The sequence below is a fragment of the Haliaeetus leucocephalus genome, unplaced genomic scaffold, assembly GCF_000737465.1.
Source record: "Haliaeetus leucocephalus isolate CR32 unplaced genomic scaffold, Haliaeetus_leucocephalus-4.0 Scaffold0, whole genome shotgun sequence".
Classification (NCBI taxonomy): domain Eukaryota; kingdom Metazoa; phylum Chordata; class Aves; order Accipitriformes; family Accipitridae; genus Haliaeetus; species Haliaeetus leucocephalus.
In genome coordinates, this window is record NW_010972436.1 from 25,318,417 (window position 1) to 25,344,504 (window position 26,088).

A 26,088-nucleotide genomic window follows, 5' to 3' on the forward strand; every position below is an offset into this window, starting at 1 on the left:
AGTGCTTGCATTTCTATCTAGCCTTCAGACTTCCCGTGGTATGACTGAGTTGTGGACCTATATTACTAATGTGGGTTTGCAGTTGTGCAGTGTATTCTTCTGTCATTGGTTCAAACTTCTAGCTTGCTTGAAGATTTAGGTTAAAGGGGAGTATTTTAGGCAGGTGATTCAGAGCTGGGTCATGCTTAGTAAAAGATGGAGAGGACATAATTCATTCCTGTTATCTTGTCTAGTAATTAAAATAATTTTCCTGTGTTTTGAAATTAGTTGGACAATTATGGCCAGCAAGAACTTGCAGATCTCTTTGTGAACTACAACGTGAAATCACCTATCACTGGGAATGACCTGTCCCCTCCTGTTTCTTTCAATCTGATGTTCAAGACCTCCATTGGGCCTGGAGGAAACATGCCTGGGTAGGTGCTAATCTCATTCTGCTCACACTTTCCCTTCTTCATAGATCACTTGGAATAAAAATTAAGTCTCAACAATTTTTTCTTGAGTACCTTTCCCCTGCTTTTCAGTTCCGGTCTTCTCTGGCAGGTTAGCATTCCTTGTACTCTTGGTGAAAGGTAGGAGAAACAAGGAGCTGTTGCAGAATTACGAAAATACTTGAAACAGCTAGACTATGTGGATCACAGCTATGCCCTAACATAGCTTGGAGTAGTTTCCATAAAGCCAGTTAACGCTGGGTCCACAATTGTCAGCGACTTCATGGTTATAGAGAACCTGCTTCAGCATACCTGTTTCAGGATGAAGTTACTCAGCAGGGTGATCCACTCGTAGCATCATTTGCTAGGTGTTTGTAGTTAGTGTGTGAGAATGTAGAGGCTGTTGTCTTGACTGGGCGTCTCCGAAACTAAAACTGAAACCTCCACTGAAGAGTGGAGAATATGGTTCTTGCATATGCTCTGGGATGGGATCAGAGATACATCGCATGTGTTCTCCAGTGTAGTAGATGAAATGGTCTTTGTAGGTGGTATTCTTTGTGGCAGTCTCAAGTCGCTGTAGAGGTTGCAGAGGCGTTACACTAAAGCCACTTCACAGTTTTTGTAACAGCAGAGGTGCAGTCATGGTTTGCCTGCAAAATCCGCGTTTGTTAGCAGCCTGGTACAGCTCATGCCTACATAGGAAAGGCAAGGAGGCTGCGTTCCCTGTGATCTCCTTGTTGTCACTGGCCGCTGTATTTCATTCAGACACCTTTTTCCGTTCCGTGCCTGCATCTCAAAAGCAGCCAACCCATCCAGTTTACTTTTGGGAGTAACTGTGGAGTGCTGTGTTTGGGCTGCAGCTGATGTTTGGTTTTTTTCCTCTCACTCTATTGCTTCATTGTTTTGTGTCTGGAGTTAAAAGACTCAAGAGAAAAAGTACCACCTTTAAGTTTTGTAGTAACTGTGTTTTTCTTTTCTCACTGCTTTCCCCACCCTTTTATCTTCCTGATTTTGCCTCTCCCCCATCTCCTTTCAGCTATCTGAGGCCAGAAACTGCACAGGGAATATTCCTCAACTTCAAACGTCTTCTGGAGTTTAACCAAGGCAAACTGCCTTTTGCTGCTGCCCAGATTGGAAATTCCTTCAGAAATGAAATCTCACCCCGCTCCGGCCTTATCAGAGTGAGGTACTGCAGATTTCCTCTTTCAACAGAAGGGTACCTGGGAGCAGGTAGCACCTTCCTTTTGTTCCAGTATTTGTACATGATTGTTTCACTTTCGTGCTTTCTCCCAGAGGACTCCTGATAATGTGCCTGGTGGGTCTTGGGGTTCACAGGCGAACGCATATAGTTAAGGTTTTAACTACAGAATTCTATCTAAGCCTGGCTGGTAAGAAGTAGGATCTCTGAAATAGCTGTTTTATTAGAAATGCCTAGATTAAACTGGGTTTTACTAATAAAATGTGGCTTCCATCATAATCTAAATGGATCATATTAAAGGTAGCTGTGTTCTCTACAGGTTATGCAGCTTTGCTTGTTTAATTATGTTCATGCAATTTACTTGAAAACTGAAATCTAGAAGCAAAATGTGATTCACTTTGCAGCAGTATTTCCTTGTCTCAGTTCTGCAGGTTCTGCAGCTTACTGCAGAGAGGAAGTTGTAAGATAACGTGACTTGGGACATGTGTTTCTGTCCCAAGATAAGTCAAGGAGGAAAGCTCAGGGTTATTGAGAATTACTTTAAAAGCTTTCTATCTCAGGATAAAAGTGATTATTGCATTTCATTAAGGATAATCTCTATTTTAACTGAACTATTTTGAACAGAAGTCTCTTCTGTCTAATTTGGAACAAGAGCTGCCATGCACAGTCAGTGTGGTTCTGCCATGTAACAGGCTGTCTGTGTTGTAAACTTGGTAATTGATTAATATGGTGCCATAAATGTCACTGAGAGGCAGTGGAATCGTTAGCACTAAGGCAACTCTTCAGAATTTTCTCAGTCCTCCTGTTCTCTCTTGCACATCTGGAAATGAGAACTTTTCTCATTGAAATACATTTTCAGTCAAATATAAATTATACGCTTGTGGCACATTTATTGGAGACTGCGTTATTATGCTATCATAGCAGATTAGATCCTGATGCCTGTGATTTAAAGTTAATGATCACCTAGAGCTTTTTTTAAAGGTTCTTGGTAACAAGCTAATTCAACGTAAAGTGATTTCAAGCAGGAAGGCTAAGAATTAATGTATGAATATAGATGTATTAAAGCCAAGTTCTTAGAATGTACATGATTGCTGAATGTAGCAGTATTATTATCTTCAAGAAATCATCACCTCATCTGGCTATTTTGAGCACCTCTGATATGAGTTAAGGCTACTGAATTAATGAGCAGATTAGTCTTCCTTCACCCTGTAGGAAATGTATACTTCTAACATGGGCATCACAGCAGTCTGGAAAAACTCCAGAGACTTCTGGAAGCATTTCCAAAGGTGGTATTCTCTGCTCTGAATCACAGTGGTGATAACCATGGCATGGAGATCTCTAGATGCATTTGTAGAAAATTTTATTAGGAATTTGAAGGTAAAACTAAATCCAGTGTCAAGACTGGTTCATGCTCCAGTCTATACACTGTCTTGGCTCTGGGTTTGCATATGTTTTGAAACTACTGACTTGCTTGTGAGAGGCTAACGCATAATCATTTATTAGAGGGGCTGTGGCTAACACATAAAATATTTAATACACATGCTTGTTTGTGTTTCCATTAGGGAATTCACCATGGCAGAAATCGAGCACTTTGTGGATCCCAGTGAGAAAAATCACCCCAAGTTTCAGAATGTGGCAGACCTCAACATCCTCCTGTACTCTTCCAAGGCCCAGGTCAGCGGGCAGTCCGCCCATATAATGAGGCTGGGAGATGCTGTCCAACAGGTAACGTTCCTCTTGCAAGCACGCGGAGCTTGCTCTTTCGAATATTGCTCTCATGACTAAATTACAAACTGTTGTGTTGGTGCCAGCTGGGGTTTGCTCCCAGATTTAAGTCAATTCTCTTCAGTGAATCAGTGTGATTGAGCCAAGCCTGGCCCTTGTTATCAGTAATGAAAGCTGCTGGTGGTGCTGTGGTAGCGGTTAGAGGTTAAGCTTCACACTTAGCTAATGGGAGAGGAACAGTTAGGAATACTAGCATCTGCCAAAAGCTCAGCAGTGACTGGGAATCTAATACTCAGCTGCTGACCTCCATCAGTATGTGGCTTGCATGTTGGGGTTTCACGACCTGATGCTCCATGCATGCAAATCACGAATGAGTAGGTTTATCAACCCCCTCCCCACACCCCCCCCAAACCACCAAATAAAACCCCACCAAAATACCAGCCCCCCAACCTACTCCTCCCTCTCCCCCCCAAACAAAACAACAACAACAAAAAGAACACCACCCCCCTGTTGTATTGCAACTGTGAACTGTAGGGTACAGCTGTTGTGGGGTCCTGAGCCACAACTGCAGTTCCCATGCACTCTTGTAATACCAGTGACTGCACTGTTGCATACAGCAGGGTATTTTCAAGTAGGTGATCTTCAGAGACAGTGATGAGTCCTAGAGTAATAATAACTTACTATTTTCTTCAGATGGGGATACTCCCAGTGGTACTAGGTGAATTTGAAAAGATGTAATGGTTTCAGGGGAGACATAGTAATTTATCACAGGCAGCTGCAAGAAGTTCTGTGTGTAATGTGTCAAGTTGTCTGCAGAAGTACCACAAATCATTACTTTGTTTCCTTAGGAATTAATGTCTATGTGGTTTTTTTTTTCTTTCTGCTTTTTCCCTTTCCAGGGTGTGATCAATAACTCCGTTCTCGGTTACTTCATTGGCAGAATCTACCTCTTCCTTACAAAGGTCGGTGTATCCCCAGAGAAGCTGCGCTTCCGACAGCATATGGAGAATGAGATGGCTCATTATGCCTGTGACTGCTGGGATGCAGAGTCCAAAACATCGTATGTAAGTTGGAAAGCAAAACAGCAAATGGCACTCCTTGTCAGATCTGTTGATAGTGCAGGAAGGGGCTCCGTTTTATTTCTTGGGTTTTTAAGACCAGGGCTATGAATCTGATGTTTCTGTCCAGCCCCACGTTGGTATGAACACAGTTACTACAGTTGAAATATTCTGAATCCAGGACTAAGGGGATGGGTCAGGTCCCTGCAGTGGGCTTGCACAAAGTTTTTGAACTGTTCATGCTTGTTTGTAGGTCCATGCTTCAGACTCCTTTGCTGGAGCCTGAAGTTGCCTGGGGACTTTTTGCAGTTTGAATTTCATCTGGAATAAAAGGAAACCAAGTCCTGGTGCTTTCCAAAGACTATAACCCCTGTAACAGCAGTGGGGAAGGATTTATTTTGCTGGAGGTGTTATTCCAGGGCAGATTCATTCCTGCTAGAATGCTTGCTTTTCCTTTCCCACTTCCAAGCTGTGAGAAATGAGAGTTCACTCCTGCCAGTTCAGACAGCTGGTGCTGGGAGAGAAATTTCCCAAGGATTTTTTGTCTTCCTGCTGAGTCACTAAGAGCTTTTCAGTTCGGGCCTCGTTGGGTGCTTTGTTTTTCTCATATATTGTTGGCTTGATTTTGAAAAATGTATCTTTTTTCTTTCAGGTAAACCAGCAGTAGGTAGTTAGGGGCAAGGCTCTTAGACTCATTTTAGATTCTCTTGGAGAGCTTTCATCCTCTTCAGTAAGTCTCAGCCAAGTGTATCAGTTGGAATGACAGTTTCAAAAGAAATCTATTAGAAAGTGTAGTAACTAGACTGTATTGATTATGAACTCATTCCCCTCTTCGAGGGTACAGAATCTAATTTTTAGGTAGAATCTGAGTTTAAAAATAAAAAAGTTATTTCATTATTTTTCCCTTATGTGTAGTGAAGCAAATGTTCTTCTGCCCTGTTACCCTTTCCAAGAAGTCTAGAGTATGTGCAGATTCCTGAAAATATCTAGAGAACTCTGTGTGGTCTAGTTCCCGTAAAGGATTGAAAGATTGAAGGGATTTTGCTGAGTTCTATGGGGCTAGCCTGTGACATTGCAGTGACCCATATATGGGTAGACCCCATCCATGGTCCTGACCAGTTTGATAGCCAAACTGGTAGCGTGCTCAGCCCAAAGGTGTCCTCACAGGGAATGGGTCAAGGCTTCAGATGGTTCAGCCAGCCTTATTTATGGGCAGGAAGAACCTCCTGCAACCTAGGGGTGAGGAGGTTGTGTGTGGAGTACTGTTTGTCTGTGTGTTTTTTGTGGGCTTTTTCTCTCTTTCTTTTAAGGAGCTGAAACAGGCTTATCACTGGTGATGTTTCATTACAGCTAGTTAGAGGAATAGCAGCCATTAAATTCCACCAAACTTAAGATGAGAAAAAAAAATACCTGCAGCTTGGATGAGTGATTTGTCTTCATATAGAAAAGCCCTGTAGAAACGATTGAAGGAATGACTTCCTCTGAACGTAGATAGCTGACTTCCATATGTTCATAGTTTCTCTTTCCAGCCAGCCCAAAACAGGCTGGACATGTGTGGGCCACACCATGTAAATAAGATTAATAAACTTTGCAAGCCTTGTCATGGATCAGGACAACACTCACAGAGCAGTATGTCCAACAGCCTAACCCAGAGGCAAAGATGGCATGACAAAACCACCTTCAGAGCTAGACTTATGCTTTGATTTGTCACTTAACTCTGCCCAAAAATGTTTATACCAACTTGCAGCACTCAGTAGTATGAACTTAACTGCACCGAATGGTTTAAAATCCATGCTATAAAGTTATTACATAAACCTTCTGAGAAGTAGTTGTAGTACCCTAATGGTTTAATTTGTGTAAAAATTCCCCAAGATGTTCTGGAACACCATGGTTTTTCCAGCACAGGGTCCTGACACCCTGCTATATCACTGCAGACTGGAAAACCACACAGCATCTGGCTGCCTGCATGGCCATGCTGGTGTGACAGAGTGAATGAAAAGCAGCTGATGTGCCTTTTCCTATATGGGATTGTCTTTTAGAAAATCCAGGTGGTGGCTGTATTTGCTGCAACTGTTGGAAGTCTTCATCAATTCTGTATGTGTGAATGGTGTTTTGAGATTCCTCCTTGCTATACATGCTGAAATGTTGAAAGAAGTTCTTCCCTTGCATATAATCTGTGTCTTACTAGCTCGGAAGCCAGGCTTCTGGCCACTCTAGTGTGGCTGTCTATTCCATACTTGCAGAGTGGTAAAGCCCTGAAGGCATGATGTCTCATGTGCCTATAGCATGTGAGTGATAAGACTGTGTGCTCTGGCCTCAGCCCCAAGCTGTTGGCACAGTGCTGTGTTCTGCCAAGCCATGTGGAAAACCTGGCCGTGAACACAGGCACTGGTTAGATAACTGATCATTTCCTCTGGAAACAAATGGAATCATTCAAATGAAGGAGCAACTAGTGAGTGAGAGCTGCTTATTGTAACAGAGTTAATTATGTAGAAAAAACAGTCATGGGAGCAGGGAGGGCTTAAGGGTGAATAAACATATTTGATGGTTAAGTGGACAAAAAAGTGAGTTGGTGAAAGCTTCCACTTTCGTTTTTTCAGGGTTGGATTGAGATCGTTGGCTGTGCTGATCGTTCCTGCTATGACCTCTCCTGCCATGCCCGTGCCACCAAAGTTCCTCTTATAGCTGAGAAGCCTCTCAAAGAACCTATATCCTTTCACAATAAACCAGATTCTCTTGAAATGAAAAGTGATTTGACAGTGAGATGTCTTGGAGAGCTGTGCAGCTCTATTTTAAGTTACAACTGTAAATTTAACAGGGAAACCTAGAGCCACAGAGCAGTGTGACTTTGGGAAGTAACCTGCAAAGAATTGAGCATGTGGGTGACTACTCAGGTGGGAAAAGGGGATTTACTATTGTGCTTGGATTCTTCTAGCTTAATGCTAGGCTCTCTTTTGACTGTGAGGCATGGTTTCAATGTGAATGTGGGTTTAATATCCCAGGTTGCTCCATGTCATTCCATGGTTCTCCTGCTAGCTGTACTTGCAAAAAAAGTCGTATTCTTTCAAAATTTGTGACCTTCTGCCCTTCAGTATTTTTTATTGTTCCTTTCCTCTTGGAGGGAAGTTCCTTAATTCAGTAGCAGAGGAGATTTCTTTGTGTTGTGTAGCAACTGGCTTTGACATAGCAAAAGAACCAGGCCCTGCTTTCTGTCATCTCAGACTCCTTAACTGCCTCGTACAGAACAGTCAACATTGTTCAGTTTGAGGCAAATAAGGGAGCCATTGGCAAAGCGTATAAGAAGGATGCAAAGGTGGTGATGGAATACCTTTCCACATGTGACGAGTGTTATGTCACTGAGATGGAGCAGCTGCTCAATGACAAAGGGTGAGATGGCTGTGTGTGCATGGTATCCTTCTCTGACACCTCTGATGAGGGTTCCCAAAGTGCTGCTGGATTAATTTGAGCCACCTGAAACCAGCTTCCTCATGAGAGTAGGCTAAGTGGATCATCTGAAATGTTTTAGTGCTGTCCCTTCTGCCAAGTCATTGCTGGTCATCAACAAACATATCTCTTGATATAGGCATGTAAATGTGTAACCATGGTATTCAAATATTTGTTTATTTGCCTGGGAATGAGCTTCTGGCTTTAGTAGGACCATCCCATAAGAGAGACACGTCAGTGAAATGGGAAGTGTTTATCAGCTTCCCTACTGTGGTTTGAGAGTTGACCAGGGCTGGCAGATGGTTTTGAACTTAATTTTAAAATCAATCAAATAATTCTGTGAGTGATGGAACAAAATAGTTAAATGAGAACCAAAACTTGTGTGAGTATCCTCCAATGTTGATATGCTTTAGGACCTGTTTCAGCCTTTGATCTACTGGGGCAGCAATTTGTATGTTTTTCCTCGACCTTCTGCCTGTATTCCTAACACATGCAGGAATTGAAAATGTAAGAGATCTCTACAGTTGTCAAATTTGGCTGAAGCAGGCCAACAGCTATATATGTTATGAGAAGGCTAATGGTGCAATAATAAAAAATAAACTTTATTTCCTGCTTGAAATGGTACAAGGTGTAGGATCAATGACTACATTCCAGAATGGTAATGTTTACATCTTCTTTGTTTGTTTGTTTTTCTTTTTTTTTTTTTCCCTGAGCTAAGATTTATTTCTTTTACGTATCTATGAATGTGAAAGTGTAGAAAAACCAGTAGCACTCAAAATGGGGAGAGAAACTGTTGCAGAATATGGTGATGTGTACACGCATCCAAATCAGAAGAAAGTGAACATAGTTCATCCAGAACCCCACTGAAATGATTCAATAGATGAGTTACAAGCAGTATCCTGGGTTTGAATTGATAGTGGACTGCAAATCATGACTGTGTTTAAACTCAGCATCCAATTGTAGCTGCATTCAGAGCAAAACCTTTATAAGCTTCAGCCCATTTGGTATTGAGTCCAAATGCAGGCGATTAGTGCACACTTCTTAAACATGTTGGGTTTTATATTATGTTGATCTGAATGCTTCAGCAAGGAGGGTACCGTTGCTGAGTACATGTTGACAGTGTCAGTATGTTAGACCTGCCTTTCATATGGCCATGTTTGTATAAATCCATGATGTGAAGTCCTCAGGTTTACAGTGACAGTTTTCTGTTAGGACACGTAGTAATAAAGACATTTGCTTCCCATAAGTGGGGTGGGTCAATAGAGCCTAAGGTCTCCTCAGCAGGGAGTGTGCACTAGTTGTAAGTCAGCAAGGAGCGAGAGGAAGCAGTTAAAGGACTGTAATATCAAAAGCTTTAGAAATAATCAATAAACTAACTGTGCTGTATCCTCCCCTTTGTTTGGTATCTGTGAAAATGCAGGGTACCTTCTGACACAAGTCAGTTTTCAGTAGAAGTCCATGCACTTGACAAGATGTACAGTCTGCAGCAAGTGCCTGTTTTGTGTGCCTCCCTCTTTTTTTTCTTTTGGTGTATATGGTTCATCCTGAGATTCTTCCATTTCCTAATTGCGTTTGCTTCAGGCTGTTAACCACAACTAAGTTCACTGTGATTATGAAAATGGTTGCTTTTAATGTAGATGTAGTAATTTTATTATTAACATGAATTTCTTTTAATGGGTATGCCACATGTTTCTTTGATCTCTGGGGTTTGCCCTGTCTTCTCTTGCCCTATTCCTAAAGTCAGCCAACCGATGCAATTAAAGAAATAAAAGCTACAGCAAGAAATAAACAAGTTATAAGTCACTTCTTTTTCCTTTGCAGGGAATTCACTGTTGAAACTGAAGGGAAAACTTTTAAATTAACAAAGGACATGGTTACTGTGAAGAGATTTCAGAAAACGTTACATGGTAAATTTGTATCTGTGTTGTTTGATCATCAAAAATAAGAGGCAGATCAGGATACACTTTGAATGTGAACTTTATTAGTTGGATTGTCCTGTTAGTATTGTACCACGGCACGGGAAAAATGCCAAATGTTATTTCCTTGAAATTCGACAATTTGAGAGTTGGAAAGCTTTCACACAGCAGTGGGATTTCAGTGACCATTGGTGCAGGCCTGTCTGCCCGCTTCTCGCCTGGTCTGTTCAGTAACCCATTTAATAGACTTTGAGTGGTGTATTATATTCATGGTGCTTCAATTGCATGTTCTGGGATTTGTAAGGTCCCATGTGGTGCTAAGAACCAGCTGCTGTAGTGATGGAGGAGCTGGGGAAGGTGCACCAGCTTTGGGAGCTTTAATCTTCAAGTCCATTGCAGTGTAGCAGATGGGTTGTGGCAGTCTGTTGGTTAAGGGCTATGGCCAGATCTCCTGTGCTCAGAGCTCCTGTTGCTACTCTGCTGCCTGGAGCCAAGTCTTCCAGCATCTGCCAGCTCACCAGGCTGCCGTCCTGACCAGACTCTTTAAGCTGACAAGTCCAGTCAGTTCCCCTGGTAGTTGATAATCACACATCAGCTTTGGTCAGTGACTGCATCTCCACAGAGCTTTTGTCCTGATATGGTAAATGGGGCTAGAAGGTAACTTTCCAAAATGCATGGATTTAGTTCCTCAAAGAAGTCTTGTCTTTCCAGCCAGCTCTGTAAGCACCTCACCCAAGGTCATTTGGGAAGTCTTTGACAGAGCTGGAGACTGAGGTAGATTTTTCCCCAGTTCATACTGTTAACTAGTGGATCTTCCTGCCCTAGGTTGGGACTATGATAAGTGCTCCTGGGAAGAAGTAGAATAACTTGTAGCATGCGCAGAATATATTTGTTCTTGCAGCTGCTGAGCCTTTGACATGTCCAGGTGTCTTTCACTCAGCTTGTGCTGCTGCTGTGCCAGGCTTTGCTTTGTCACAACTTCGAAGAAGGAATCAGAGTTGTAACTGTTAGGGATTATAGTACTGCTGGGGGCCAGCAAGTAGAACCCCAGTTGCTGGTTTTAAATTTGTACATTTGGCAATTTGGCTGCTGTCTGCAAGCAGAAGGCAAAGCTTATGGTTTCCCTCTCTCGTCTTGAAAACTGGTTGGTCAATGCACAAATAAAACAAGACCATCCTTTTGGGAAGTTAAAGTCCCATCCTGAGTTAGGTACTTAATTGAGGAGGATTGGCTCTCTAGGCACATAGAGTGGGAGGCGAGTCAGGGTGCAGTGCTGGAGAGCTGGATGCTACCCTTGATTTTCAAAAGCAGCTGATGCCTATAACTGTTGTTTCTTCTCCAGTAGCTATCTGAGCTTTTTCTAAAAAGCTGCACTGTCTGAGCAGGGCAGCTGTCCACTGAGGTCCTTTCATACACAGGGAAGAAGGAGGAAAAAGCCCCTTTGACAGACGTGTGGCAAGGACTGAGAGAATGATGGGTGTATAATAACATAGCACATCATGTCTTTCGGGAATTTTTGCAAACAGTAACTAGTTGATACTTGTTCTTTCCCACTCTTGTGATACATTGGAGGGGGATGGAGAAGAGGGAGGGGACGAGCATTGAAGCAGGCAGCTGAACAACTCAAGAATACGGAGGGAGTCTTTGCTAGCATTTGAGTTGGATCTGAAGCTCCATGCTTCTCTGCTCAGTCTGCTGGATACTGCGGCTGTGTCTGTACATTAAACCAAACTGTGCCAGGGACTGAGCATTACTCTGCCATTATCCAGGCTGTTTAATTGCTAGCGTGTTCCCTGGCACAGTTTTGGTCTATGCCAAATAGCACTCTCTTAGACAATGCCTGGACATAGTCTGTGACTTGGTGTGGAGCGGGGACCGTTCCCAGTGAACGGTTTGGATGAGCCTTCGCTCTTGTGAAGGAGAAGAGGGTTTATCTGCATGGATGCAAGTTGTGCTACACTATTTGCTCTCAGGGCCAGAGAAGCGGCCCTGACTTGTTATTTACAGCCTAAATATATTCTGTACGTGGACTAAGTCTAAATCTGTACTTCAGGTATTTGTATTTAGAGCATGTCTAGCCTTTTATTTCCATGTGCTTAGCTACATGTAATCAGAACCTCTGAGCAGAAGGGCAGCTTCAGTAAACACATCTTTTTTTTGTGTGTAAATTCTTTTTTAATGATGACGTGGGTTCTTTTGTGTTCCAGTGGAAGAAATCATCCCAAATGTAATTGAACCATCATTTGGTATTGGGAGGATCATGTACACAGTGTTCGAACACACATTCCACATCCGGGAAGGAGACGAGCAGAGAACGGTGAGCTTTCCTGTTGCTGGGCCTCAGCTTAAACCAGCTGCAAGCATTTGCCTTTCCCTGACATCCAGGGGAAGGGCTAAAATAAGACTGCACAATACACAGTAGAGATGGGAAAACCCGGGTGGGCTGTTGAATTGCTGTTTTTGCCAGCGTACGTGTCATTTATACATGTGCAGTGAGAGCATTCTGGGGCTGTGTGTGCATGAGGCTCTCGCAATTACTGGCAAGGGGGCGAGAAATTCCTCCTTCTGGATTCACACTTTGCAATGTCCCATGGCTCAGAGAAAGGCATCTCTTCAGTGTTTTATTTCCTCTCTCTTTGCTGCTTTTCCTGGAATCATAGTTCTGTGCAGCAAGATGGACAATAGACTAACTGTGTCCTCAGTCCCCCATGAAATTCAACCTTCTCTGATTCTGGGCACCCCTAAAATCTTGGCCTGAAACTTTGCTGTAGCAGGGGCCAGAGGGAAGTGTGTGTTAAAGAGCACCAGCCTGTTGCAGACAGTGCCCAAACTGTGATGCTCCGCACCATTGCTGGTGGCCCATGGGAAGCTGGCTGTAAACTTGATGCTGGTTCCTCTTCATTGTTTCTGGCCGCTAGACTGTGTTTATAGAAAAGAAAAATAACAGTCTCTGGTTGCCACAGGATGTGATACAGTTATGAGTGGGGGGAACAGGATTCAGGAGCCCAGAGTTAGGACACACTTGACGTTCAATCACAAACTGCTCATGAAGTCTAAAATATCAGACTTAGCTTCCTTCTAGTACCCATTTACTTTCTATATAGCCTGGGCTGCTCTGTATTGTGGTACGTCTCAATTGCGTTACTTTTGTACCCTTACAGGCCTTGCTGATTGCCAGGAAAGATATATATTTTTTTTTTCCCCCCTTTTCGCCGTTTTGGCATGTTTTTCTTTTCTGAGGGTGTCTGTGGAGGGTTCTGAAGACCTTTGAGCTGCATATGCTCCATGTGTGTGGAGTCTGTGGGAATCAAATGGAGTTTGGTTTAGACTGTGCATAAGACTAAATCTCCTGGGAAGACCCCTCTACCCTTCATTTTTCTGTAATTCAGATGAGGTTCACTTTCTTTGGGGAGGGCTCTGGTAGACCTCTTTTGGTGGGAGGTAACATTTAGCTGTCAGGAGGGAAGGGGGAGTGGAGGGCAGCTGGAGAAAATCAATCTTGCTTCAGTGGTGTGAGGTGTTACTGCTGGGACCCTAAATGCTAATGTCTTACAGAAGGCCAGTGACTCCCCTGGAACAGTCACCCTGCCTCCAACCTCAGAGCTTATTCTCACCTCCTAAGAATCTGGCCTAACCATTAAACTTGTATTTATTTGTGCTTTTTCTTTTTTTCTTAGTACTTCAGCTTCCCAGCTGTTGTAGCACCGTTCAAGTGCTCTGTTCTTCCTCTAAGCCAGAATCAGGAATTCATGCCTTTCGTCAAGGAATTATGTAAGTGTCTTAAGCACTGTGGGTCCAATGGGGATGTGGACTGGGAAGAGAGGTCCCTTCCTTAGTGCTATAGGGAGAAAACAACATTGGGATCACGTGGCTCTCGTGCAAAGGAAGAGCCATCGAACTAAAACAGCTGACTTGGTTGGTATTAGTCAGCTTTGGGTATCCATCATATTCTTCAGTCTAGCCTCAACTCCCTGCCCTTCCCTGTGCTGGTTTGCAGTGTAAAAGACTTCTTTTTTTCCTTCTATGTCAAAAAGATATCTTTCCCACTGCTTAGGAGAAGCTGTCAGGAGCAGTGGGTTTTTGTTTTGGGTTTTTTTTTGTTTGTTTTTTTTGAATAGTTCTTTTCTTCACTCTTGTTGGCCAGCTAATTTATTGAATTGGTCCCAGAGCTGCTGAGCCTCCAAGCATTTCTGTCAAAATGCCCACTGGTGCCATCTAAAAGTGAGTAAGTGAAGGATAGGAACATAGGCTACATGTCAGACAATGCCTTTCGCTGTTGGCATCAGTTCTGCTCGGGACAGACAGTTCTGTTCGCCTCCCCATGATGGATGGACATGCCCTTGCATACATGTAAGGCTGGTGTGTTTTTGAGTTAAAGCAGAGTTGTGGGACTGTAATGACAGGTTGAAGAAGTCAGTGACTTTGCTCTTTGGGTGAGAGTCGAGTGATGCAATGTGGAGAGCTGTGAGAGTAGCAGTGTACCTGTGGGGTGGGTTTGAGCTTGTAGTCTTGGGAGAGACTGGACCATCGGATCTTCTGTCAAAAAGAAAAAAAAAAAAAAAGAAGGTCTGTTCTGCTGCTTGAAACCAGGACACATGGTGCCTCACTTGAGGTAGTGCCATGAGGATACCAGAGGCCTTTGCTAGGATCATGTTGCCTCCTGAGTATGTAATAAGTCTTGGTGATCCCCCCCTTCTCTGCTTCTTGCAGCTGAAGCACTCACCAGGAACGGCATCTCTCACAAGGTGGATGATTCCTCTGGATCCATCGGCCGGCGCTATGCCAGGACTGATGAGATTGGTGTGGCCTTTGGGATCACGATCGACTTTGACACTGTTAACCGGACGCCTCACACCGCCACCCTGAGAGACCGCGACTCGATGCGCCAGATCCGAGCCGAGGTAAAGGGCAGGCAGACGGGCTTGGCTCCTGACAGAGCCGAGTCTGTTTCTTATGGGCTAGGGGAGAGCATTAGCTGCTATTTCTGATCCAGCAATGACTCTGGTCTATTCGGGAGCTGCTTCCAGCTCTCACAGGCAATTTAGCTATTCTGAGAAATCCCCAGGGAAGACATACTGGTCAAACAGAAGATGCTGGCCCTGCTACTAAAATGAGGAGAGGCTTTTGTTTTTCTTGGATGCAGAGGTGTTGATCTTAATTGAAAACCATGCCTTGTGGTGATTGCACTGCTCTTTATAGTGCGTCTTTCCAAGTGGAGGCTGCTGATTAAATGCATTTGCTGGGTTGTGTCTGGCTTTCAAAGGCAGGGCTCCTCTGAATCCACAGGCACCAAAAGGCGAAAGATCTTTGCCTGCTACAGGCTGGCTGACAGAGCACAACTCAGACATAACTCCTTAAAGCTTGCTTTCTGCCCATGTTGCCTGTGTAGCACCAGAGAAACTGGTGAACCATTGCCCAAAAGCTATGCCCTAAGCTTGCTCTGCTAGTATAGCCATAATACAGAGACTGGAATAGCAAACCTCCCTATGGTGGGAGCAAAACCCGCTCAGAGCTGTGGACGTGTGGCCTTGGCACCTCTGTTGTGTCCTTCTCTCCCTGGTCCCCACCAGGAACACAGTTTGGCTCCTGGAGGAGGAGGAGTTAGCGTTTGTCTGGGAGGCTGAGTTGTTCTAGCTCCGCTCTGTACAAAAGCACCTGTACTGCTCGGGGCTACTGAGCGGGCTGTGGGTTTGGTTCAGTGTAACAGGCAGTGCCAGTTCCTCAGGGAACCCATCTGTCTCTGTATCACCTGGATGACCTCTCAATGCCAAGCAGCAGAGACGAGAACTTGTTATCCTTCAATTTCTGCAGATTTTCTAGTTTCTCTAAGCCGATCCTTTGCACCATGGCAGTGTTCTATGAGGAGCAAAGAAAAGGCAACTAGCAGCTTCTCTTGTCCTGGTCTTACAGTAAATAGGGCCTGGCTAAATCTTGGCCTACAGCATCTTTTGGATGTGTGTATTGTTTTCTTTCCCTCCCAAAACTGTAACATAACACTAGCAGGGATGAGCCTTGCTGTGGTCCACCCCAGTGACAGTTGCATTTCCATCAGGGCTCACCCTGAATAACTGAGCAGTCTTTGCTGAGATGACACAGACTGTGATTTAAGATGTCCTCCTAGTTAATGGGTTTTCTCCCCAAAAATAATCTTGCAAGAATATACCTTGCATCTGTTCTGTTGCTGATGTAAACATTACCCGTGTTCCCCAAGTATCCAACAGAGCAACTTGATTCTGATGACTTTGTGTTTCATATGTCTTTGTGGTTTTGTCTGCAGATCTCTGAACTTCCTGCCATCATTCGTGACCTGGCAAACGGTTATCTAACTTGGGCTGACGTTGAGGCAAAGTATCCACAATTTGAGGGACAAGAGACTGGCAAAAAGGACACAATAGAGGAATAAAGAAAAGGACCTAAAGTAAAATCCTGTCAAATGTCCACTTTTTACTGTTCATGTTAATATGAAATAAACTTATCGTGTATTATTCAAAGCTGCATTGTTTGTGCACACAGGGACTATTTGTTTGTTTTTTTTCTCAATTGCTGCCTGAATTTAACTTTAAAACCTGAAATAATTGCAGTCCAAGTTAAAGGTGTTCTGAATAAAAACGCCATTATATATGCCTGCTTCTCTGTGTTCATGCAGCCTTGTACTTTCTTCAGAAATGTCTTTTTTTAGTCTTTTTTTTTTTTCTTTCCTTCCCTCGTGCTTATGGCTGTGGGTGTTACAGGTTTGTTACAGCCCCTCAGGAAGGCAGGGACTGTACATCCTTTCATCTGGATTCGGATCACCTTGGACTCTTGTGCAAGATGGTACTCGTTGCTTGGCCTCCTGTTTATGAAGGGGTGATCAAAGTGTTGGTCCTCCTTTCACCGTTGCAGAGTGCTTCAAGCAGCTACCTTAGATGGGTTCGGTGCTTTCTTTTGGCTGCAGGTGTTTAATACCTGTTTCTGCAGAATTGGGCGCATTTGCATGCAGGAGAACAGAGAGGGGATGGAAAATCCTGTTCCAGTTCTTGCTCTTGGCACGGTTGGTTTGCTTGGCTGAGGGAGCAAGCAGCTAGGAGCGTGGCGAGTAGGAGCGCTGGCAGGGTCGCTTTTTCATTAAATGTCTTCTGGCAGCAAGGACTGAAATGGGAGACTGCCCTAAGCAGGTGGGAAAAGAGCCAGGTACCCTTTGACTGCCCTGGGCACTGGAGAAAATTAAACCTGTGTGCTGTCAGAGTGCGTTGCTGCAGCTGGAGGTGGGACTCGCACCTTGGTGTTTGGGGAGCACTAAACCCCGCCTGATCCGGACCAGTTAGGAGAGGCCTCACACCTACTTGTGTTTCAGGCCATCATCCCACTGAGAGGCGGAGAGGCGAGGTCTTGTCTCCTTCCGTGTCATTTCTTCTCAGCCTGCTCAGATGTCCTCCAGCCCTTGGAGAGGGCTCTGGTACTGCCATCACAGGGGTTTCTATCCCTGGGCTAGAAACCTCTCCTTCAGAGGGTAGGGAAGCATTCTCCTCCAAGCTTTTGCTTGGGTTTGAAACACTTGTATAAAGACAGGTTAGAAAACGTGAACTCTGACACTGTGCTGGATGTAGCTGATTGGAGACCAGTAAAGATAGGTGATGTGCTGGGCTGGGAGAGCAAGCACCGTGCAGCTTCGAGGAGCCCTGGCAGCAGGCATGGCTTTCAGCCACGACCTCTCCCTGCCATGTGCCTGCAGCCGGCTCCCTGGAGCGACTCCTACAGGGATCAGTTTCTCTTTCTGCCACACGGCTGTAGGGGAAGCCGAGCTGGAAATCGTTGCGCTGGCTAAGTCTTTTGCATGTTTGTGAGAACTCTTTTTAAAATGTGACTGTAGACAATGCTGCAGAGTGAAATCAAATGATGACCTGAGAGCTTTAGCTAAAATAAACTAATAAGAAATGCCTCTGAATCATGGGGCGTTAGCTGTGAAATAAATTGGATGCTTTTGAGAGGCTCTGATCTGATGCCTGAAAAAATTCCCAGCGGGAAGAAGCAAAGTTGGTGTTTCAAGGGGAAGAACCTGAGCAGTGTAGCTGCAGGTTGCAATTTACCTGCCTGTCCTTGCCCGTCTGTCTCTGATAACTAAATCTGAGGACTGTATTCCAGCCTTTCTTCAGCCCTGGTGTAAATAAGGCATCTGCCCCTGCTGGCTTTGTCAGCTTCAGGTGCATAAACCTCCTCTAGGAAGCTTTAGCCGTGTTAGAGCCTTGCATAAGAAGGTCTGATGCTCAGCAAGGAAAGGCTTTAAAAAAAGGAATGCAGAAGAGGTTGCTTGAAAATACCAATTGATTCGTGTGACTAGAAGCTCCTTTCTCTGTGCTAGCAGCTGATACTTTCTCCAGATTGGCAGACAAACAGTAAAGAGTGAATGTTTCTGAGTAATTTCCTTTAGTTTTAGCTAAACTGCTGCAGAAGCAGATAGATCAGGGGCATTGAGGGGGGTGGAGCAGACACAGGGTGGGGATTTCACCATGCCCATAAATCACCGTGCTGCTGATTTTGTTTTGTTTTGCTGGGCTTGGTTGCATGAATTCATCCTGGTGGTGACAGCCAGCATGCGGTCACTGCTTTCAACCGTCCTTTTCCTCCTTGCTTCCCCAAACTGCATCCCTGAGTTAAACTGGCAGTGCTATGGGTCTGCCTTCTGCCTGAAAGGGGCTAATGGAAAGAGGTGACTGACCTGGAGCAGGGCTAACGCACTGGGGTGTTTCTTTGACCTGGGGCTGCTCCACGTACCTGCAACCTGTAAGCTGTGGTGATGCGTGCCTGTAGATCCCTGCTAGGAGGCTTTCTTCGTCTCAGTTTCATAGAATCTCATAGTATGGTTTGGGTTGGAAGGGACCTTAAGGACCATCTCGTTCCAACCCCCTGCCATGGGCAGGGACACCTTCCACTAGACCAGGTTGCCCAAAGCCCCATCCAACATGGCCTTGAACACTGCCGTGGATGGGGTGTCCACAACCTCTCTGGGCAACCTGTTCCAGTGCCTCACCACCCTCACAGTGAAGACCTTCTTCCTTACATCTGATCTAAATCTACCCTTTTTCAGTTTAAAGCCGTTACCCCTTGTCCTATCACTACATGCAAAATGTCCCTCTTCACCTTTCCTGTAGCCCCCTCTTTAGGTACTGGAAGGCTGCTCTAAGGTCTCCCCGGAGCCTTCTCTTCTCCAGGCTGAACAACCCCAACTCTCTCAGCCTGTCCTCAAAGGAGAGGTGCTCCAGCCTTCCAATCGCCTTTGTGGTCCTCCTCCAGACCTGCTCCAACAGGTCCATGTCCTTCTTATGCTGGGGACCCCAGAGCTGAACGCAGTACTGCAGGTGGGGTCTCATGAGAGTGGAGTAGAGCAGGAGAATCCCCTCCCTCGACCTGCTGGTCACACTGCTTTTGATGCAGCCCAGGATACGGTTGGTTTTCTGGGCTGCAAACACACATTGCTGGCTCATGCTGAGCTTCTCATCAACCAACTCCCCCAAGTCCTTCTCTGCAGGGCTGCGCTCAGTCCATTCTCTGCCCAGCCTGTATTTGTGCTTGGGATTGCCCCAACCCATGTGCAGGACCTCGCACTTGGCCTTGTTGAACTTCATGAGGTTCACACGGGCCCACCTCTCAAGCCTGTCCAGGTCCCTCTAGATGGCATCCCTTCCTTCCAGCACGTTAACCCCACCACGCAGCTTGGTGTCGTTGGCAAACTAGCTGAGGGTGCACTCAATCCCACTGTCCATGTCACCGACAAAGATGTTAAACAGCGCCGGTGCCAGTACTGACCCCTGAGGAACGCCCCTCATCACTGGTCTCCACTTGGACATCGAGCCATTGACCACAACTCTTTGAGTGCAACCACGCAGCCAATTCCTTATCCACTGAGTGGTCCATCCATCAAATCCATGTGTCTCCAATTTAGAGAAAAGGATGTCATGTGGGACAGTGTCAAATTTTTCCCCTCCTCTGGGGTGAGTGAGGGTCATAATATTTGGCAAATGCTCCAAGACGCACAGAGCTAATGTAATAAATGAAGCCTGGTTATTAATTTGAGTGAAACGTGGACTAGGCAAGCCAAGGTACCTGCGTGCCAGGTGCTGTACGAACCCAGCCAGCGGCCCACGGGCAAGGAGAGGAGTACAGAGGGCAGGCAGGGCCTTCCAAAGCTACCAGTGCTTTGGGGTGTCCCCATTTTGGAGGAGCTGAGCAGAGTCCGGACATGACTTGGGTTTTGGGCTGCATCGAGGGACCTGCCTGTCTCCAAGCAGGTGTCAGAACCAGTCACTCCCACCATTCCCAGTGCCCACCGTTGCCTTTTGAGCAGTGGCTGGAAAGTCAGGTCAACTCCTCTTCATCCATGCCCCAGCCTCTGCTGCTGTCCGTGTTTGAAAAAGGTAATTAAACACCCCCACACTGCCAACAAATGCAGCAGCACTATATTCCTAATGTAAGAACACATAAAAATTCACAGCCATGAGTGGGAAACTATCACCAGGGAACTAATTAGCAAATTGTGTCTAAACTGCACCGCCTGGCCTTCAAAGGGGAGTGTTAGCCCAGGACGCAGGTAAGCCTCTCGTGTGGTTTGTAGTTAAAAATCTTGTTATTTAGAATACAAAAAAGCCCTGGAACCAGCTGCACTGTGTTAAATCTGTTCAGGTGGAGACCAATGCTAGCCACAACCGAGGTGCTCCTGCTGTTTCAGAGGAGAAGGCATGAGGCTGATTTTGGAGGAGGTGGAATCTGAAACCCAGCCAGACAGATGCTGATGGTGGCTGCCCCGGCCCTGCCTGGTGTCCCTGGGAAGCTGAGTTGCTCATCCCCTTCTTAGCTCACAGCCTTCTTAGTCTCTATGAGGTGTAGCCAGCTGAACGCGTGTTCTTGTCCTAATGTGCACACGATTTGCAAAAAGCTGCTTGCTCGCTTGTGTTTCAAGCAAACAAATAAACCAGCTGGGACGTGTCAGAGGTCATACTCAATTAAAAATTTTAGGGCGGTCCTCCCCAGGACGGAGCAGAATTTACCTGCTGGTCCAGCAATGCAAAGCAGCAATTTGCTGGGCTTTACTGGTGTCTGTGCTGATTCCCGGCTGCACCCATCAGCTAGTGGGTACCAAATAACTGGGTGCTGTGACTTTGACCAGCACTCGATCGTGCAGCGATCTTCAAAGGGAACTGCAAAAAATAGCTCAGAAGAGACTGTCTAATGCCACTCTGCTTAAATTCCCCCCGGAGGGCTCTGAGGAGCCCATGCGAGATGAGCAGGGTGCACCCTTCCGCAAGCAGCACCCACTTCCCAGAAGAGGGTGCTGTCAGGCAAAAAATAGCAAACGCAAGGAAAGTATTTAGACACTGAAACCCTATGTTTTATTTTTAACTCTTCTGGGTGTTTCACTTGTGCTGCAAACCCTGGACCTCCAGCACCGCGTTGCTCTCATGCTCTTTGTTAATTCAGTGGCTGAAAACGCTGTTGCAGCCCGGATTTTAATGCAAGACAATGATCCTAAGAAAGTCTTAGAGATGTCGTTCATAGCAGTCCATCTTCAGGGGCGTGCGTATCTGGGGTGTAAGAGCGAAGTTTGGATCCCCCTGCCGTGAGCTTATGGAGTTGGGAGGATCCCTCTGATTAAATGCCATTATTTACAGCATGGATGGTTGTAGCCTCTGGGGCTGCCTCCGTGATCAGCGGAGTCCGGGGAATGATTTGTCTCAATCTTAAGTGGGGACTGCAAACAGGCATCACGAAAATGCTGGTTTTGTTCCGCTGATGGAGGGGGACGCCGGGGAGGGGAGCACAGCCAACGCCTGAAGGTAGCGGCGTGAACCTTGCCTAGCCTGCGCGTTGCAAAACTCCCCCTGATAAAAAAACAGCTGAAGGTGACAGGCTTGTCCTAACAAAGAAGGCTCCAACAGATGTATTTTGGAAATTCAGCTTATACCTTTTTGATTCCTATCTTTGCTGTGACCTGCAATTCACCTTCTGCGCCAGATAGGCAGAGTTAAGTATTTATAAGCGGGAGCTGCTAAACCTCAATCTAACTCCGCATTGCTCTGCCACACTCATTTCCATGTTCCTATCCGAGCTGATCATGTAACACTCCGCTTTCTGCTGTAATCTGCAGCTATCTCCCCTGCAAGGGGATGGGAGAACATTGCTCATTCATTTCATAAAGCTGCAAAAAATGAAAAGCACTGGCAAAGCCCATTGGTCCTTTCTGAGTAATATCTCAGCTTGTATTGCCAGGACTCTAGCTCTGGATTTAGACAGTATTTAGGGTCATCCCCACATTTAGGAAGTGTGTGAAGAAGGGCAGTAGAAAAGAAAGGTTCATTTTCTCTTCTAGGACAAGAACTGGTGAATAATCAATAAAATTGGCAGGTGACAGCTGCGAAATAGGTACTTGGAGGAAAAATCACTGTGTATTTGTGCGGTTCTTCCTCTCTTTCCTTTGCACCTTCTGGTGGCCGCTGTCTGGTCTCTGAAGACTTGGAAGTATGGGAAGAAACAGAGTCATAATCAGTTGTTTTCCCAGTGGTCAGCATACAAATCAACCCACACAAGCTAAATCCATCTATGCCAACCTTTAACTGAGATAGTGCTAAGAGCAGCATTTAAGCCATTGATCTGTAATCGGGTTAAACAGGCGCTGCTTCAGACCAGGCCTCTACATCTTCATTTATAAATTGATGAGAAATGCAGCTGCTTTGCAGCAAGAAAAGCAAGAAACCCTCAACACCTATTCCCCAAAACCCAATGCAAACAAAGCTTGTCAGGGACTTTCCTTTTCGGTTTTCAATTTGGGAGCAGAGCAAAGCTCTGCTTTTTCTTCAAGAGCTTCATGTTAGTGAAAGGGCTATTTACATGAGACGTGTTGTTACAGCAACTGAACCGGAGCCCAGGAATAAGGATTCCTGATCCTCCTCCAGGTATATAATTTCATATTTCTGAGCTCTGGTTTCCTCCAGTGTTAAGCAGCAATAGCAGGGGTGTCTGGAAAGTGCCTTTAGGGCTGGGTATCCTGGTGAATATTTGCTACCCTCCCGTTCCCCCAGCAGGTCCTGGCTCAGGTCCCACACCGGTTCACGCTCTTCCAGCAGGCAATTCCCGATTACATCGTTCTCAGAAGACATAAAAATGAGCAGGGGTCTCATCCCCCCTTTGCTAACTGTCCCCCCTCTGATCAGGAACCCCTCGGTAATTTTCCAAATCCTGCAACCCCATTTGCAAAAATATAATGATGAAAAGAAAAGCCCACGATTGAATTTTCTGCCTCTTGGGGGAAATCAGATATGAAATAATAAATATATATTATATCCTCCAGGCAAAACCCTGCTGGTCACTAATACCTACAGATTAATTGTACTAATCCAGTGTGATCAAGGGGAGATGGTTGGCTACTTGGCACTATTTTGGTCCATCGCTTATGAAACTACATCTCTGTGTTTAAAAGTCTTTACATAACCTTAATCACTTAGATAAGAAAAGGACTAAACTGTCCCCAAACATTTTATCTTCCGCACAGATGCTGCCTATGAATTTTGACTTGATTAAATAACACGGCAACATAATATTTTGTTCTGAATAACAAATGTTCCTCTGTAGGAGGGAAGGAGCATCTCGACCGGCTGTTTGGTGCAAAAAGAAATGGGGATTGATGGAGGTTGGAGGATCTGGCAATTCACCTGGTTGGTGAGAATTGCTTGGAAAATAGCTAAGGGGCACTGGAAGGAAATACCCTATTGTGTCACCGAATGGCCTGTGACAGACATCTGGCTTAGAGAGGTCCCCAAATGTGTAGCCCAGGTGCCATCACAAACCACAAAGCAAAATTAAAGTCTGGGGAAAATCTTGGGAAGGGAGTGCCTGAGGACTAGCATCTTAGCTGAGTGCACCAGCAGAGGATTTGTTAAATAAAAGTGTTTTGTATCTTTTCCACCACATCTATTCCAGCTTCTTAAAAAAGGGTCTTCTCATGTCACGGGAAGCATGGTACTGGGCTGGCATGGAGAAGCGTGGCTTTAGGATGCTCATGATGCAAGGTGTAAAGGCGAACAAGAGAGGTCTTGTTCTCCTTTCTTGCCCTGCTGCTCATTCCCCATTGATGAGCTCCTGTTTGTAAAGCTGTGATCACCAGAAAACAGTAACGGTCTTAGGAGGAGACAACCAGGATGCACCAGACGCTTGGAGACAAGATTTCTCATCAGTCACGGTTTTCACCTGCATTTTGCCTCTGTTAAAGACTGATTTTTGCAGACTGATTTACATCAAGATGAGTGAGGACCTTGCATGTGCTTTTCCAAATGTTTATAGAGAGACTTGGAAAGTTAAATCCCTTCTCAGTGAAACGTCAGTCTCAAGCAATCCCCTTTCAGACCTGCCATGGGATGAAGGATTGACCCGAGATGAAGACGCTGGTGTCCTGGTCCCAGGTGGATGTTTCTATCCCAAGCTCTCACCTCCCCCACCTCCATCCCATTTGGGATGATCCAACAGCACTGAAGCACAGCTTTGTTCAGTACAGATTTTTATTATGAAAATAGAGGCAAACCATCTGCAAATCAGAGGAAATACAGAAAAAATCTAGGCGAAAGAGGTGAATCCCATAGCTGGAGGACCCTGTGCAGCAAAAGTATGCTGGTACATGATACTAAAAAAAAAGGACAATTGCAAAATGTAATTTCTTTTACTTTGTAAAAGAAACGTAGGGAAGAACAGCAAATAACATTGGATCATATGTTAATATTTCAGTGGGTGTCCACAACTCCTGCTATTTCCTCCATCTCCTGCACAGCTCCCTTCTGCCTACCAGTAAATAAAAACAAAGTCATAAAAAATACACCTGGGAAATGATCGCGTCCCTCTGTGTGGATTATAGCAACCTTTCCACACCCCTGTCCGCACCAGCTCGCTCCCTCGGGAAGCCACACGCAGCCGGGACCGTTTGCAGGCAGAGCTTCATCAGCACGGCGCAGCGCAGTGTACAAATTGTTAAGGGCTGGGATGTTTTTGCATCAGAGGTACCTGCAGTGCTGACTCCATGCGCCAATCATGTCTAATAACTGCTGACCATTGCAGCCTGTGTCCCTACAGCCCCTGCTCTTTTCCAAAATAAATTGGCTGCTCTGGGCTAAAACCACCATGAACCCATGGGGATGTCTCCTCCGAGCCTGGTTCCCCTTTGCAGCCTGTAGCAATGTAAGTAGAGTCAATGAAGTCCTGGAGTCTCATCCCAAAGTGGACACCTAAATAGGGCAGAAGAATCACTTTCTCCACCTCCCTCTTTCTCTCCTTTGATTTTAAATAGGGGATGACCAGCTCAAATGTTTACATCTGTGCTGTAGAGACATGAATTCAGCCGCAGAGCATGGTGGACCTGCAACCACCGAGATAGGGAAAATTAGATATATTCCCAATTTGTTTTATTTTCTTACTTGACATTGGGAATATTTGCAGGTGAGAGACTTTGTTAGACTAAGAATTCATCTTCATTCACCCCACAGTGGTCAAACTTTTCTAGGAAGCCAAAGGAAAACTGCCCAACCACAGCTCATAAACGCAGAGCTGCTCCTGTTCCCCAAAGGAGGATCCATCTGGGCCATGCTCATGCTCTACTATTTGTCCTCCTGGGTCTTATTTGAAAGATGCTTAGGCAAAGCCTTTTCTTCTTGTATCCATGCTCCAGTAACATGGTCTGTTACTCATCACTCATAATCCCCCTGATTGGAAAAGCGGTCACCTAATCAGGGCAGAAGTTTTGCCAAGTGATGTACGTAGATGCTTTCCGATCATCCCCAGCTCGAGTTTGTTTATGTGCAGGGGGATTATTAGCAAGACATAATGTGAGTTAAAGCAATCAGCATCAGTTAGAAAAGGGGAGCTGGATAATTTATTCCTTGTTGTCATTTAATTCCTGAGAGAAAATCCCCAAACAAGGGACAAGGCGGGGGCAACTGGTCAGCAAGGGCTGAGCCTACACACCAGCTCGCTGTCTCTTTAGCTTGCAGAAATAGGGCAGAGCTGTGCAAAGATTACTGGAGCAAGAACATCTTGCACAAAAAAGCAAGCTTAAAAGGATAGAAAGCTTTCAGGAAGCAGCAGTCTTCCACCATGGCCTGTTTTCCAGTGAATGATTTAATTCACTGCTTTTCATGTAATAGTTTAGTGTACTATTATCACGGTCAGTTATCAGTCTACCTATTTAGGGCTGACGAATTTGCCACCAGCAAAATAAATGCAGGGAAATAAAAGCCAATTAAAACAACAGAAATGCTGAAAGAAATCTTCAAAATCAAACAGATCTACTGGGGGAAAAAAGGAATAAA

At 45.2% G+C, this 26,088-nt stretch overlaps 1 protein-coding gene across 3 annotated transcripts in view; it reads left to right on the forward strand.

Moving 5' to 3' along the window:
* GARS (glycyl-tRNA synthetase) overlaps nucleotides 1-16,404 on the forward strand; it is a 28,637-nt gene extending 12,233 nt beyond the window's left edge. For 2 of the 3 annotated variants that reach the window (XM_010561205.1, XM_010561215.1), the window contains 11 exons: nucleotides 268-413; nucleotides 1,465-1,614; nucleotides 3,189-3,351; nucleotides 4,251-4,415; nucleotides 7,010-7,117; nucleotides 7,651-7,796; nucleotides 9,675-9,760; nucleotides 11,977-12,086; nucleotides 13,447-13,540; nucleotides 14,480-14,670; nucleotides 16,047-16,404. In XM_010561205.1, the coding sequence (XP_010559507.1) occupies nucleotides 268-413; nucleotides 1,465-1,614; nucleotides 3,189-3,351; nucleotides 4,251-4,415; nucleotides 7,010-7,117; nucleotides 7,651-7,796; nucleotides 9,675-9,760; nucleotides 11,977-12,086; nucleotides 13,447-13,540; nucleotides 14,480-14,670; nucleotides 16,047-16,172 (1,485 nt within the window). In that variant the 3' untranslated portion in view covers nucleotides 16,173-16,404. The remainder of the gene's footprint in view (nucleotides 1-267; nucleotides 414-1,464; nucleotides 1,615-3,188; nucleotides 3,352-4,250; nucleotides 4,416-7,009; nucleotides 7,118-7,650; nucleotides 7,797-9,674; nucleotides 9,761-11,976; nucleotides 12,087-13,446; nucleotides 13,541-14,479; nucleotides 14,671-16,046) is intronic. The other variant, XM_010561226.1, reaches the window with a different exon arrangement.
* Nucleotides 16,405-26,088: the final 9,684 nt, after the last annotated feature.